The sequence below is a fragment of the Cuculus canorus genome, chromosome 10 (assembly GCF_017976375.1).
Source record: "Cuculus canorus isolate bCucCan1 chromosome 10, bCucCan1.pri, whole genome shotgun sequence".
NCBI lineage: Eukaryota > Metazoa > Chordata > Aves > Cuculiformes > Cuculidae > Cuculus > Cuculus canorus.
This window is the reverse complement of record NC_071410.1, coordinates 12,651,045-12,665,017: the sequence shown is the minus strand read 5'-3', so window position 1 is coordinate 12,665,017 and position 13,973 is coordinate 12,651,045. Positions and strand designations below refer to the sequence as shown.

At 35.4% G+C, this 13,973-nt stretch overlaps 1 protein-coding gene across 4 annotated transcripts in view; it reads right to left on the bottom strand.

Annotated features, from left to right (window-relative positions):
- Window positions 1-1,157: 1,157 nt before the first annotated feature.
- FMR1 (fragile X messenger ribonucleoprotein 1) overlaps window positions 1,158-13,973 on the bottom strand; it is a 30,391-nt gene continuing 17,575 nt past the window's right edge. The window contains exons 10-15 of one of the 4 annotated variants that reach the window (XM_054075582.1): window positions 13,711-13,820; window positions 10,280-10,366; window positions 8,534-8,729; window positions 7,240-7,383; window positions 5,809-5,891; window positions 1,158-4,022 (exon numbers count right to left, since the gene is read on the bottom strand). In XM_054075582.1, coding sequence (XP_053931557.1) covers window positions 3,861-4,022; window positions 5,809-5,891; window positions 7,240-7,383; window positions 8,534-8,729; window positions 10,280-10,366; window positions 13,711-13,820 — 782 coding nt within the window. In that variant the 3' untranslated portion in view covers window positions 1,158-3,860. Of the gene's footprint in view, window positions 4,023-5,808; window positions 5,892-7,239; window positions 7,420-8,533; window positions 8,730-10,279; window positions 10,367-13,710; window positions 13,821-13,973 lie in introns of all 4 variants that reach the window. The other 3 variants (XM_054075583.1, XM_054075581.1, XM_054075584.1) reach the window with 3 other exon arrangements.

Below are 13,973 nucleotides of genomic sequence, written 5' to 3'. Positions count from 1 at the left end.
TGAACCCTCAGCAGAAAAACAAAACAATGATCTAGGATAACATAAAAGAGCAACAATCAACTTCCATTCAGCACTCAAAGCACACAAAAATTGTATCTTTGAAGACTATTGTAAAGAAATTTTTAAACAACATAAAAAATTATTAGTTGCAAATAATTCATATTCATGGTTTAGTAGCAATTTATCTCCATCCAGAATTGCTCAAGACAGATGATCTTCATAACCACGAAAGCAGAAGTGACAGATATGGGATACATCTAAAAAAAATTGTCAGTAGTAGAAAAAAAGAAATTCATCTCCTAATGCAGGCAAAAGATCCATGGACTGCTGTGATAGACCCACGCTGCTGAAGAATAAAGAAGTGCAGAAAATCTAACTCTTTCAATGGTAAAAACAGCATAAAAACGTGATGTGAAAGCTATGCTGCACTTCAGCCTAGTGAAACTCTGGGAAGAACAACCCTGCAGATCAATCTGGAATCTATTCAGAACACACTTACCTCAGAAGTACTAACCTCACTTTTCATAACGTATATGAAGCCATGTTTTACTGTTAAGGTATTACAAGTTCTTCTAGTCACCCTGATTTTCACGGATATGAATACAGCCGGAAAAGAGTCCGACTAGAGTCTTTAAGGATGAAAACCTAAGAAATGTTAAGGTCATGTGGACAACAAACAAGGTTACTACACTCTTCTGCAGAATCTAGACCAAACTAAGCCTTGTCACTTTTAAAAAGGTTCTTTAATGTAGCCATGAGAACCAGTATCTACAACTCCTCCAAACCCCTTGGTACATGTATTCCACTATGAATCTTACTGTTTCTGGAAATGGACAAAATCTTTTAACAACACACAGGGTAAAAAAAACTAGAGACATATCTTTCCTCTTGCAGATTAATACAAAGCGCCCATTACGAGAACCATACAGCAAGGTTCCTGAAGTGGCTGAGGAATACTCAAGGGAAGCTAAATGATCTATTCCCTTCTAACATCCAGTACTGAATGGTTTTGCAGTGAAACACACGGCACTTCAGGAAATAACCTGTCTTTTACAGTAAATGTCCCTATGAAAAATGCAAAGTCTACACTCAGTATCATACAGTACTAAATTTCATTTCTAGCTTTTGAAAGCAGAAACACTATTTGATAGCAGAGATACAAAGGGCTGAAAAACCTCAACTATTCAAATAATTTCCGTATTCAAGAAACAAACCCTATTTGCTTCTTCATCTTCAATGCTTATAAAGACAGATAATTTTATCTATGTAGCAAAAAAACTGTATACATTTTTTCCTTGATAAAAGTTTTCAGAGTTGGTATAAAACCTTAGCTTCCCACCATCATTAACAAAAATGCATTTTAGTAAAGAAATGAAAAACAAACTTTCCATTTTCATAAGCATTAGTTAATTGATAGACTTGGAGCTAAACCCTACTGAATTTAGGCATCAGCATCATTCACAAATACCTCTCACTCTTTTTAAAGAACTTTATTTTAAAAATAATTTTAATTCATCAGACCATACTTTATAAGTTACCAGTAGGACAGACCTGAACTCAAGCATCAGACATTTCTTGCACTTTTACTTTTCATAACAACATGACTTTTCAAAATAAAATTGTACATTTAGATTCACAGTTTAATTTGTTGAAATTTAATCACATTTAAATAACACTAGAGTTTGAATTGAAAGGGATACATGTTAAGCACACAAATACTGGAAAAGGTCATAATCCCAAAATGCACTTGAAAATGGAATGCAGCTAATTAGTTAGACTGTAGTTTAGTTATTTCACATTTAACCTAGTTAGCACCTTAGTGAACTCAACCACTGAATGTGAGATATATAGTGCATGTAGTGTGACAACTCAACAGGTACTGTACCATCTAATAATCAGATTGCGTTCTCTTGAGAATTATGTGCCATATTTTGAAAACTGGTAATATTTTAGGAGTCTTCTAAAATGTGTAAATAAACAATAGCTCCAATTAGTCTAAACAAAAAAATACTTTCTCTCTACTTTGAGATTTTAAAAAGCAATCATTTATAAGGATTGCATCAACATCAGTTAGCAGAGGAAGATCAAACTTTATTGAAACTGCTTGCATACAAAATATATTGCACTATAACCAAACAAATGTCAACATAAAATCCAATCTGTTGTAGCTAATATGTACAGAGAATATTGCCCAAGAGCAGTTACATTACAAGGTCAGTCTACCTTGGTTAATTATCTACAGTATTTTAAACCAAACAGCTTACAGATGATGTGTGCAAGGTACCAAATTCTGTTTTCAAATACTATACATTCCCAAAATAAATAACTAGAAATTAACACTAATGTTTGGCAATACTTTTTAAGACATTTTTATATTTGTTAAATCATGTGCAGTTCGTTGCCATTTTTAGTATGCTCACCTGTATGCAAGGAAAAAAAAATGAAAAAAGCAAAGAAACAAAAACTCACAAAATACATCAGAGGCAAGGTCAAGTTTGTACAATTCTGTACATAAACAGTGGCTCTCCTTCTGGAGTAATCCGAATAAAAATGGATTAAAATGAAGGTCCTTATACAGTTTTGCCCAGCAAGTTTAATGTGTGATCAGAAATAAAAGAAAGCACAGCTCCTCCCACTACTTCCCCCCCTTCTCTGGTGTATGACTGTACTTCAGATCAAATTCTGTGACACCTTTGAACTGACTGGTAATTCAGAACTTGTACCTCGAAATGTGATGAATTTTTGTTCTACATCCAGTATCTCCAACTACTACATCTGTGTTTTCCAGGGCATTACTTATGATTTTGTTCCTACCTCTCCTGATAGTCCCTGAATTAAAACAAGCAATTCAAAAAGTTCTGGGAGGATGAAAAACATCAGCGCTTTGAACTGGTCTTCTGGCCAAATAGCAGGCACACATTACTAGCTTGTGAACACGTTACACTTGTTCCCTCGGTAACAATGAGTTTTTTAGTTTTCCACAATGGAAAGGTTTTTTTTTTTTGATTTTTTTTTAAAAAAGCTTTTGTACTGCCTACAAAGAAAAAAATTACACCCCTTTTTCAATAACACTATTTGCCAAATCTTCAGTGCAAAATAAATTTCCTATTCTTATAACTGCCTAACTCAATGTTTATGTAAGGAAAAAATTATGGAAAGCATGCACTTGTCTATAAAGTACTAACGTTTGACAAGGATTGCTACATATATTTTACATTTAGTGTTACCAACTCATCTTCCCTGATTTCTGCATCCAAATATAATATTCCTACCTGCCAAGATATAAAAAAGGCACAGATCATACAACTTTTTTTGCTAATGAAAATGACAATTGTTACATCACACGTATTTCAGAGTCCACTAAAATATTGAAAAAGGTGGACCAGAATGTGAACTGACACAGGACATAAAACGACATAGCATTTCATGAAGAACTTGTAAGTTAGATTGAAAACAGAAGCCAATTTGATTACTGCAAACACTATTTATTCTGAAAATTGAAATTGAGCAGTGAATTTGACCCGATGTGTTAAAATGGTACAACTGAACAGAAAGTTTACCAATGCACAGCTCAGTATTTTTAAAACAAACAAAAAAGTATCTTCCATTGTTTGAACTGCAATATGTACTTGAAAGCATTTTTCTGAAATTCAGATATTTTAATGCAAATATTTGAATAACTTCTTATTCTGAAAACAACTGCATACTGTTGATGTTAAAAAAGGCTAACAGAGAACATATGTTCATTTCATGCCCTGCGCCATCTTGCCTACTATTTGTCTTTGGCCTAACAAGTTTCTCTAACATGGAATAGGAATTACTGAAACAGTATAGGAAATGTGACTTCAGATTTATGCAGTTTAGGGTACTCCATTCACGAGTGGCTGTTGACCATCTGCGCTGTCCGCTTTCTCTTTCTTCTGATTACGTTCTTTACCCGTGCGCAGCCGACTACCTTCATTGGAGGTATTCTGTAATGTTTTAGTGTGGACACTCCTTTCATTATTGCAGTCAATTCTGATCTGGAACAAGTCAGAGTTATATAAAGCATTCTCGTCCTTTCATACACCCCTTACGCATTTCACTACCTTCGTGGCCTGGGAGGAGCACCATTTAACAAATAGTCAGAAGACACAAATAGTACCTCACCCTTATGGCTTTGTAAAATGTATCCAAGTGAAATGGAGAGTGTGTGAATTCTCTTCTGTTCAGAAATGCCACAAAATAGTGATTTAAAGAAAAACAACCACATAAATAAAAAACTCTCCCGTCTGCCTAGCCTTGGAAGCTAAGGATTTTCTTTCCAGCGTGTTTTTGCAAGACAAATTTTAACTAATAGCAGATGGAACTTTGAAATATCATCTCAATCTCAATAACTTAACTTTCTACTTGCTGTATACAAATATTTCTTTAAAAAATTAACACAGAAAAGTTGAAATGACAGTAATATTCAAAAAAGCTACTCAGTCACCTTTTGAATTCAGAAATAAGTTTCATTTAATCCAGCAAAAAAATCTGCAGCCCTTAAGTGTTCTTAGAAATTTCAAAAAAGCATTTTGAAAGCATGATTTTTATGCTTGTACAGAGTTATTCCCTGAAATGTTAAAAAGATTTTACAACTCTATCAGTGATGCTTCAATGATACACAAGTATTTATTTTCCTATAGAATATAATCTCATCTAAATCTCAGCAACAGAAAAAAAAACCAGACATGGCTTATTGATATGTGCCTTAAACCTTTTTTCAGCACCACAACTCTCCTGCCTCTCCGCTGTCTACTTCAAACGTGGTAAGTGAATTGCTGATTAACTATAAAAACTGGGGAGCCATAAATCTTTTTGGCACGTTAATTGTCTGCATTTCAGAGGCATATTCAGATGCACCTTCAAGTTCAGCTCTCCCACTTGGAAAATTAAGCATTTGATCACTTCTTCCAATTTCCATCCCTCCTTTCTTAGACAGGCATTCTAAAACCAAACCAAGAGCCATCTCAATCTCCCATTGGAATCGTGACTCCTGGTAGCACCACAGAGAAAGTGGCAGCTTGCCGCTGCTCATTATTTCTTCCTCCCAACTTAACTCATCCTATGCAATAAGAGATAGTAGAAGGTTGGCATGTTATAATTTGAGGTAATAAGAGTTTCCATTTGGGGAAATTTACCATATAATACATAAAAGATCAGCCTGAAAATTTTTACACAATGTACAAATATATTTGAGAAATTTGTAGCAGTATCTTTAGGAAAGGCTATAAAATATTTAAGGTTATAAACTATTTCAATATAAGACTTAAACAATTTCTTGATCTGCATTCTTAACTTACTTTCTAGATTGCATAGCCTTCAAATGCACACATTTCATTTAGTAGTGAAGGCAGTTTCCGAAGTTTAATCATTCTTACTCTAAAGATTCTGTCTACAACATGCTTTATATTATAAAGTGTCAAGGATTCTCCTTCCTCAGGTAGGCAGACAACAACATACAACACAGCAACACACAAAAGATAAACCATAATGCTAGTAAGAACAAAGACTGAAATCAAGCTGGTTAGTAAAACCTTAGGACTCGCAATCAGATTTCTATCCAAAGGGACAGCTAAGTTTTCATTACGAAGTTGCATCTTTACACAACGTGATATATTGAGATTCCTGTGTATTGTTACAGAATGACACAGAACTCTCGTGTATCTGATGAGGGAATAAGGAAAAACAAGACTACCGTGTCACCCGTGGCTTTGAAGACACTAATATCAATATATGACTTATGCAATTTTAAACAGTGCAAAGTTACAATAAGAAAAAAATTACCTCAAGAGATCCATCTGCTGTTCTCCCTTTTGCATCTCTTGAGTTACGCTGACGGTTATCTGTTCGTGACTGTTCATCGTTTCCTGTAAGAAGATTTAATCAACTAAGTTCTTTGACAGGATAGACGATGTTCTTTTACTTAGAATTTATGCAAGCGTAACAGTGAATTACTTCAAAATCTTAACGCTAAAGAACAGTAAACAAATATTCTTAACAACATAGAACAACAGTTTTTAAAATACGGGCAAATAGTCACTGAAGAAAGTGTTCTCAGGCGTTAATCAAAGTAGACAAAATCAGTGTTTAAAATCGCTACCATTTAAAAAAGAGACTGTCTACTGACTGCAGCAAACACCTCTCAAAATGATTAACTTTAGGAGAGAAGTGCACATTCAACTTTAAGGTTTAACATGTTCAGAGTTTTCTAATGGCTTTGGAATTTTCTAGATTCTGCATTAGCTTTTTTAAAAAAATCCTAAGAAATATCGATACTTTGAAAAAAAAACATTTCAAGAAATAAGCAGAGTTGTAAACAAAAATTGTAAGCAAATGATTATAATGAAGTACCACTTTACAAAATATTAATATTTAACACTTAAGTTCTCCCATCTTACTTTTGCCTGGCCCTTTCTACTGAGCACAAATTACAATCTTTTTTATAATCACTGCTGCACGAAAATCAGACAGAAGATGGTAAGATTATGGAAAGTTGAATGAGTAAGATTATAAGAGATCTTTCTACATCCATTGACAGACTACAACTTGATTCCTTGACCTCCATATGTGATGGTACAGCCCACAAACCTGAGTCAAGATGTAGAATATTACGCAAATTCATTTATACAGGGAAGAGAGGCTTTATGTAACCTATGAAGCAACACTAGAATGAAATGCCTCCCCAGCAATTCTGCAGATGACACCAAACCATGGGAAGTGGTTTGATACACTGGAGGACAGGGATGCTAATCACAAGGACCTCAAGAAACAGCAAACGGGCTGACAGAAAACTCACTATCTTAAAAGCTGGACCCTAAGTACCACAGCTTCAACAGGATAACCCCATGCAAACCGCACGCACTGTGGACTGACTGTGTATGCAGCAGCTCCCCACAAAAGCAAATGTCTTGGTGGACAATAACTTGAGTAAGACATGAGCATGCTCTTGCAGCAAGGACAGCTGTCCAACTAATCGGTTGTGCTAGTACAAGTGTAGACAGCAGGTCAAAAGAAGGAATTATTCCCCTCTGCTCAACATTCAACACATCTGAAATAAAACATTCCTTTTAAGAGAGAGACTGCCAGTGGAGAGAATTCAGGAAAAGAATACCACGATGGCTAGGAGACTAGAGAAGATGACAAAAGACTGACAGAAGTGAGTTTGGTTAAGGATTCCAACACTTACCTCTTCTACAAAATTAAGTCTACATTTACCTTTGAATCCCCCGCGACCCCTTCCTCCTTGTCCTCTTGCGCCACCTCCACGTCTTCGCCCATCTCCTCTACGAAGGTAGTTGTCTCGCTCCTCTTCTGCTGGGGCCGCTGACCAGTCACTAAGTTCATCTCTGTGATCAGATTCTGTTTCAGAAGCATTTGATGCTTCAGAATTAGTTCCTATCAAGAGGATAAAAAAAAATTCCAAACATGCCAGTGTAGCTTAGCATGAAAATACTAGAGTAGAATGAAAAAAGTATATCTTTAAACATGTTCTTTTTTTTTTTTTTTTTCAAAAAATAAACAAGTCTGGGATTTTTTGCCTCCCAACTTCTGTAACATATATAATACAGAAATGCGTACGACACACATTACTCTTCAATAAGTCAAGTCAGGCTTAAATAAAAGTTAGAAGAGTATTTAGGCTTAATTATTTAAGTATGCTGCACGTTTATAGATAGTTGGTGTTATCAGCCTATCAATATATTATTGAATCTACTATGCAACAAATTAAGTCTAATAAAATGCTAAAAGTCTGATAGATTACTTCTTTCATATTTCTAAAACTGAAAGTTCTGTCTCCCTCACCACTGCAACTCCTCTATGACAATAAAAATAATTCCATCATGAAACACACACTACAACAGCAGAGAAAAAAGTCAGAATGCTAGAAATAAATCAAATAAAAAAAAAAATTGGCTGTTACAATTTTTCCAGTTAACGGATCACCTTCAATGATAAGAGTTGGTTCTTTTCCCGATTCTCGCACCCCTCCTCCATAGCCCTGTTATTAGCCAGGTGAGCTCACATCATCAAAAAATAGTAGAAGCAGTTCAGCACAAAAATATCAACTTTGTACTATGCAGAACATAAGCCAAAACTGTCTTACAAGCTCATACTACAGGCCTTTCTGTGAGGCCAAACACCAGCTGAACTATGTTACAGATACTAAAGCAAAGGACTGTGCTGAAGAAGTCCTAAACTAATAATGAATTATATAAGGTTTTGAAGAGGAACAGCACATTTTGGCAACTATGCTTTTCTAGTAAAAACATAGAAACTCAATTTAATATGAGTTTAGATTACATATAAGCACTACATTTTACTTAATATTTTCTACAGTATAAAGCTCTCTATAATCCTCAAATAATAATACTCAATATTAACTGAATTTCTGTTTTAACAGCTCTGTTTCCCAGTCCAGTCTTTTTCAAGCAATTAAAAGACCAACAGGCCACGCTGAAAACTAAGTGTCCTTCTAGTTACCTAACTAAGCGTCCTTCTAGTTACCTACCTGAAGCATAGCCTGGACCGCGTCTGCTATGCCCTCTGTTTCTGTAAGGTCGACTACCACGTCCCAGTCCTGGACCATCATCAGTCATGTACCCTTTTTCCTTATCCGTACGATTTGGTGGTGGCCTAGAAGTAGCTCCAATCTGTCGAAGCTGCTCATCAATTTGCAACCTCTCCAAACGCAGCTGGTCCACTTCCTACACAAACACAATCATAGCAAGTCATACATAGCAACTATTTAATCACCTGAATGCAATTCAGATATATGCAATTCTCAGAATGAAAGAGCCCTTCAGCATTGTGACCAATAATCTATTATATTCTTAAATAGTATCTTAGCTTTGAGAGTAATTTGTTTACCAAAACAACTTTTAAATGTTCAAATTCGTTTGTTACCAATACAATTCTCCCTGTGGCACTGCTGGCCAGTTCTGGTTTGTTTAAAATAGATATATCAAGAAAGAACACTCAGATACTGCAGCACATTGTTCTGAAACTGAACAGTAAAGCAATAAGCCACTAAGAAGATAATGTTGTATGTGTTTATATTAAATGGCATGAGAAGGTTGAGCTCAAAACCTCCGAGATAAGACTCTAGCCTCTAGCGGTAACACAAACTGATGAACAGTGTTGTATGTGCCCTTCTGTTCAGAAAGCTTAAAAGCAGCAGTGCTAAGACAGCACTGAGAGTAAGGTGACCCTATTTGACAATGAACTGAAGAAGCTTAAAAAAAATTGCCGGGCTGTTAAGCACTTTCCACTCACATGTCAGTACATATATTTAAGTACCAACTTACGTGCAAGTACTCACTTAAGGCAGTCAAAGAAGTTAAACCAGAAATACTATCCAAAATAATAGTGAGCATTCAAGAAAGGGATTGGTTTGGACTGGAAGCTTGATTTTTTAGTACTAGTTTTTGTGTGTTCTTTCTCTGCCTTTGCTACCTGATAGCTGCAGAGCAGCTGTATCTCTGCTCCAAAACACTGATAAATCCAAGTGTTCCACAAACAGGATTAAAGAGAACAGTCACTGAGCAGGTAAGTAAGGGAAAGTTGTTCCTTCCTCTAACTCCTCCAATACCTGTACTGAGAAGTTTTACTAGCCATGTATAGAAATTTTAGCATTCTAGAAGATTCAATGATAACCACTGCAGAGACTGGAAATGTATCAAATTATGAATGATCTGGAGATTTCAAAAGAGATGCAAGAATATATTTAAGTGAACTCAAAGCAGTCTCCACTATTAGCTTTTGGCCCTGCTGTCAGACACTGAGCACTTGGCCACAATAACTTGAGTTAGGCAACTTGAATAAGCAAAAGTGCCTATAAGCTACAACATAGGATATATTTTGCTCCCAATACAAAAGCAACAAGCACTACGGACTACTGGAGAAGTTATGGAGTCAAGAGACAAACACAACTGAATCACTTACAAAACACACTCAAGTAGAAAATGTCAATTAACTACAGATGTATACAAGATCACTGCACACAACACCGCTGTCTCTGCATGAGGGAATGGCTATTCCTTGTATGTAAAGTTGTCAGCACTTTTTGAGATAGATTTTTTTTTCTCTCATTTCTTTGTACTTTACATTCTGAAAAAAACCCTGCTTGCTTTTTCAAGAAGGCTTTTTAGACTAAAATCCCATTATAACGCCAACAGAACAGATTTTAGTTATCATATTGTTACCACTTTAAGTATTGATGGAAAAAAACTCAATAAAGCAGCATCATTTTCCTCACCTTTAAGTAGTTAAGATGATAATCCAGAAGAACAGTTGCATTAGTGATGCTATCCTTTGTTCCCACAAACACAAATGGTACCATGCCCTAAAACACAACAGTAGTCCTATGGTTATTGATTAGGCATCAAACACTTGAAAAATTGAAAACAATTTTTACAACATGTATAAATATAAGTTCAAAATAAATGAGACAATAGTATATTAAAATTTTTATGTTGACTAGATCTTGCAGACTAATTCCCTCAATACAAAGGGCTTTTGCTTTAATAAAAAAAAAATAGACTGCATGCATCACAATGTGAACATTTATTTTTCCAAGCAAGTAAAAAAGTCAAGTCAAATCACTTCAGGTTTCCTCCCTTCAAAATTGATACCTCCTTTGCTGATCATGTCTATACTCTCACACCAGGTTCTTTTAGACTACACATCCAAAAAGAAACCTTTGGTATTTTGAAAAAGTAAAGTAACACTGTGGCATAAAACAAAACTCAATCCTTCCTGAGAACCTCATTTTGTTAAAGACAAACAAACATTTCCAAAAAAATAGTGTTAGTACTTGAGCTAATGATTGCTAACTTACTTTTCTTGTACCTTTCAAGCATTTTGTCTAAGCAATTCAGCAAATACTTGAAAAACGTAAAGCTGGGAATTCTAATGCCTTGGAGATAAAACATATAAAGACTAACTTAGGCAGCCAAATCAGGCTAAGAAATCTACTTAAACAGCCACCTCTGAATGCTGAAAACTACTAAACTCTGGCAGATACAAGGATAATTTCCACACCAAAACTCCTGACACCGCATAGGTCTACGCAGCATTTGAGAGGTATGATTGCAGCCCACACAGACCCAATGAGCTAGCTTTAAACTACTTAAGTCTTGCACCAGTTGCAGCCTGACAACGGCAGTACAAGCTTCACCGGGGACTGCAGACGTCAACCTGAAACCTCATAAACATTCAATTGCTGAAACCTATGGGGCTGCAGACCCACAACGTGGCTAACACCTACTGAATTAATTTAAATTTTGTTTTGGTATCTCATAATGATCTCTAACAATAACATTTATTTTCACTGCACACATATCCCTTACAAGACTGCATTCCAAAGCAGGTTTGGTGAAGTGATCCGAGACACAAACGTCTTAAATGAAAAATGATACAGTATACTGAAGCTCCTCCCTAAGAGTGGCAAGCCTATAACCTGTCTCTACTTTTGGGGTTTTGTTTGTTTGTTTTTCTTTCAGATACAACAAGCTTTTGTTAAATCTTACACATTTGCATTAAATAAAAAGGAAAGAACCCTACACAACCCCCTAACCCTAAGAAATTGCAACACTAACACTACCTTTCATGAGCATCACAAAGCCTTTAGCCACAGGCATCATTGACTGAAACGTTTTATTATCTGGAGTATTTTAAGTTTCATAAATATTTAATGCAACCTGATAAGGAGCAATGAAATTTCTACTAAACTGGCATTAACTAGCACACAGCATCAATTATTAAAAGATCACAAGACAAGTAACTTAGAAAGGTATTTAAAGAAACAGCTTATTGGTTTTTTTTAGCAGTCGATTCTAGGTATAGCAATGCCAACTATAAAGAATGAGCTGGTAAAAATGACAAGCAACTTTAGCCAAAGGCATTAAAGCGCTTATATTTTGAACTTTATTTCGGTCCTTAAAGCAGAAGTATCAACTTTCAACTTAGTTTCAGTGGCAAATACTGAGCAGACCTTATGCGCATAAGAAACTTGGAGATAAAAATAATATGTAGTGCTATAACAAACAGCACCCATCTCATTTTAAAAAGATGAGAAGCCCAAAGATCCTGTTACAAAATATGCGAGTTTTGAAACTGCACCTGAAATTTTTATAGGCAGTGTTCTAACATCTCCGTCATAAGAACCCAATGCTGTATTAAAACTTAAAATTGAACTACTGTTCTTTGCTGAAAGAAGAGTAGCAATACACAAGTCCACACCTGGGAAGATTAATGCATGTTTATTTCAAATATGGAATAGAAGTAAGCTCACAAGAACTAACTCTTACCTGCCAAGACTTGATCCCAGATTTCTGCGTTGCTCCTGGTATGACACAACTAACAAGTGAAGCTTACACTAACAAGTGTAAGCAATGACACTGCTAATACTGGCATTAACAGGTACAACAGAGAAGTATGAATGCTGAGCTTGGCAGATAAAAAAGGCTTTCAAATTAATCCTTAAAAACTGCAATTTGGATTGAACAACTACAAATAAGCTTTTCCAAGCCAGAAGAAAGAGAAAGAAAACCTGAAACACTACTTGCAGCCATGACTACTTGCTCTTTCACTTTTCATAATTCTGTAGGCCAACACATTAGAAATGTTGAAAGTTTTAGTCTGCAGCAATAAAGCTATCCCCTTGCTTAATCTAGTTCAAAGTTTTATGCTGTAACAATTTATCATTAGAAATTAAATATGACATAAATCTTGTAAATGTAAACATTTACATCTGTCTGAAAAGGTAAAATAGTCAAAGGAGTAAAGTTAAAAAAAAAAAAATCCCTTAATTGCCTACCCCCAATTACAGAAATGGTGGAAATCTGACTGTGGGTTTTCCACCATAGTTTTAGATCATACAAAAGACAAAATAACTACTCAAGGAAGACCATTGGGGTTCCTGAAGTGCATTTCTTTTCTTATTGGAAGTAGCAAAGGTTCCTTACCTGGTACTATATTTAGACTTCTGGGTAAATTAAAGACAGGTCAGTTTTAAGGTCATTTCACATTTGAAATTACAGGGCATCTTTTTGCATGGAGATATTAAAAGCTTTATGCCTAGAGCTTTCCTCTCAAGTCCGCAATCTTTCCCCTCAACACAGCCCCACATGAAAGTGCCTCAAATTACAAAGTTGAAGACTTCAGTAAGGCCCTTTACAAGGCTGGCAGCCTTCCCGTGTGAGCCTGGAGTATCACACTGTTGATGCTTGTTTTTCCTTCAGCTTACAATTTACTATCTATTGTGAATTTAGGCAATATTTTAAAAAGAGATGTATATACATAAAGCATAAAATGTTTATTACAAAATAAGAAACTACTAATAAATATTTAAACCAGATAAAACCCTAGGAGATCAAACTCAAAGCAAATTAATGAATGAAAATACTAAGTTTCACATATTCCGATTTACAGCTTAGGAAATCCAGGGAAGCAGCGCCACTACTTCTAACAGAAATAAAACCTCTAAGAACGTGCATCACCTCAAAATTTCACAAAGCATATTTCAAACACATAAGCCAAATATACACAATTACAGATTCCATCAGAAACACAGATGTTTATCAAAAATTACCTAACTACTGTGAAGATACAAAGAAGAATTTTATCACTGGGCAGAATACATCCACCGATTAACACATACAGAAATCAGATTAACCGAAAACATACCTCTTCTTGTGGAATATTTTTATCATTTTCAGCCTCAATTCTCACTCTTACAACACCAGATTTGTCCACTATCTCCTGAATCAGTTTTCCGTTTTTTCCTATTACTTTTCCTACAGAAAGAACATACAGAACATTCCACCTTTAGGGCTTTCCCCCCAAACCCAAGAGTATTACTATACTCTAATTAAACAAGAGCATCTGGTACCAGTGCATGAGCTTGTAAAAAATTACTTAAGATTTAGTTAACGAGCCATGAACTAAAA